This window comes from Myotis davidii, unplaced genomic scaffold, assembly GCF_000327345.1.
Source record: "Myotis davidii unplaced genomic scaffold, ASM32734v1 scaffold478, whole genome shotgun sequence".
Lineage (NCBI taxonomy): Eukaryota > Metazoa > Chordata > Mammalia > Chiroptera > Vespertilionidae > Myotis > Myotis davidii.
In genome coordinates this window covers 4,644,713-4,646,418 of record NW_006289570.1, presented here as the reverse complement: position 1 = coordinate 4,646,418, position 1,706 = coordinate 4,644,713, and the positions used below count along the sequence as shown (strand labels likewise).

The window sequence follows — 1,706 nt, the reverse complement described above, 5'->3', positions numbered from 1 at the left end:
GGGGGGGTAGGGGAGAGGGGGGGACTCCTTAGGCCCCACAGAAGGGTGGGGAGACAGGCCCCCCACCACCTTATGGCCCCCAGCTGATCCTGCCCTGCTCTGTTTCAGGACATTGACATCAATACAGATGACGAGCTGGATGCCTACATCGAAGACCTGATCACCAAGGGGGACTAAGGGGCTCAGAGCCAGAGACCAGCCCCCTGCTCCTGCCTCAGGGAGAGTTCCCGGGGGTGGGGGCTGTTGCATTAGTGGGTCGGTGGACTTACGTTGGTTTGACTCACATGGGACATTTGTGCTTTTGGAGGGAAAATGCTCTGATTCTTTGAATCTTCCTCCCTAAGTTTATAAATATTTATTTTTTGAAAGAAACGAGATGCTGCGCCTGCTGTGAGACTGTGCTTTCTCTGTGTGGCTCTGGGCAAAGAGAAGCAGAATGTGCAGCCTGAGCTGCTTCTCGGCTCCTGGCTCCTGAGGTGCAAGTCCAGCACCTGGAAGCCGGAGAGGCTCCAGCAGGGCTGGCTTCTCTCCTAGAAGATGAGCCGTGTGGGATCTGAGGGATAGAGGAGGGAGAGAGCCCCCCAGAGTAATGCTCCCCTAGGGATGCTGATCCAGGGGACGCTCGGGGAGCCAGGGGTCAGGAGGAGGCGTGGCTCGGAGTGGCTCCTGTCTCAGGTCAGGGATGTGTGGCCTGAGCAGCTGTCACCTTGGTGGTCTTTGAACAGCTTGGGAAGAAAGACCCTCTCGTTCAGCCTCACACCCACCATGTCCCCGCTGCTGGAGTGACTTCCTCAGTTGACCGTTGGCAGTGAGGTTTCCCGCCTCGGTATCTTGAGGTTGAAGAGAAGACAGACGGGACACTGCAGACTGCTGGCCTGGGTAGCACACCAAATGCCTGAGTTCCACGGGGTTTCTTTGGAAAGGACCTCATGTGTGGAAGAGCCCTGGTACTGATGTGGTGGGGCCTCCGTCTGTGGTGGGGCAGGGTCTAGCGAGCCTGATGCTGCTTTTTCCTTTATGGCTCCTCCGCCTGGCCCCCTCATGCCCAGCAAGGCCCCTGCTATGGGGCGGACAGAAGCGGGTCTCTGAGCCCCATTTGCCCACAGGCACAGAGGTTCCCAGAGGTACCATGTCTTCCCTTCTGCCTGGTCCCAGCCTCATACAGCTGTGTCCCTCCAGCAGCCTCTCAGGGTCCAATACAAAGGCAGGAGTTGCTGAGTTTTCTCTTTAAGAGCTAATGGGAAAGTTCCAGTTTCATCCCCGCCAACTCACTGTCAGGCCGTGCACCACTGGTCTGATTTACACGGGCACCTCCCACCCCATGTCAGCGGTGGCTCACGTGCCGCCCAGAGGTCTCAGGACTGGGAGGCACGGGGGAGGGAAGCAGCCCCATGAAGTGGGAGCCTGTCTTGTGCGCATGGCCAGAGGCGTCCCCAGACCATAGCCCTGGGGGAGAGGGTTGTTTGGGGAAATACTGAGAGGGACCCTGGCTGCTTTGGAAGCCTCTCTAAGAGCTTTGGGGTCTCTGAGCTGGTGATTCCTCCCTGGTCCAGTGCTCTCTCCATCCCAAGCAGCATTTGGTCCATTTGGTCCCCAAACCTGTTTTAATCAAAAAGGAAGTTGGTTTTTACCAGAGGGTAATACTCAAGTTTTTTATTTACACACCTGTAATCCAAGTGCAATACTATAAACTTCTACTGGTGAGA

The 1,706-nt window shown here is 56.6% G+C and overlaps 1 protein-coding gene across 1 annotated transcript in view; it reads left to right on the top strand.

The window, feature by feature from the left end:
- MORC2 (MORC family CW-type zinc finger 2) overlaps nucleotides 1-1,706 on the top strand; it is a 43,995-nt gene extending 42,289 nt beyond the window's left edge. The window contains exon 26 of the mRNA XM_015562837.1: nucleotides 109-1,706. Within this exon, the coding sequence (XP_015418323.1) occupies nucleotides 109-177 (69 nt within the window). The 3' untranslated portion in view covers nucleotides 178-1,706. The remainder of the gene's footprint in view (nucleotides 1-108) is intronic.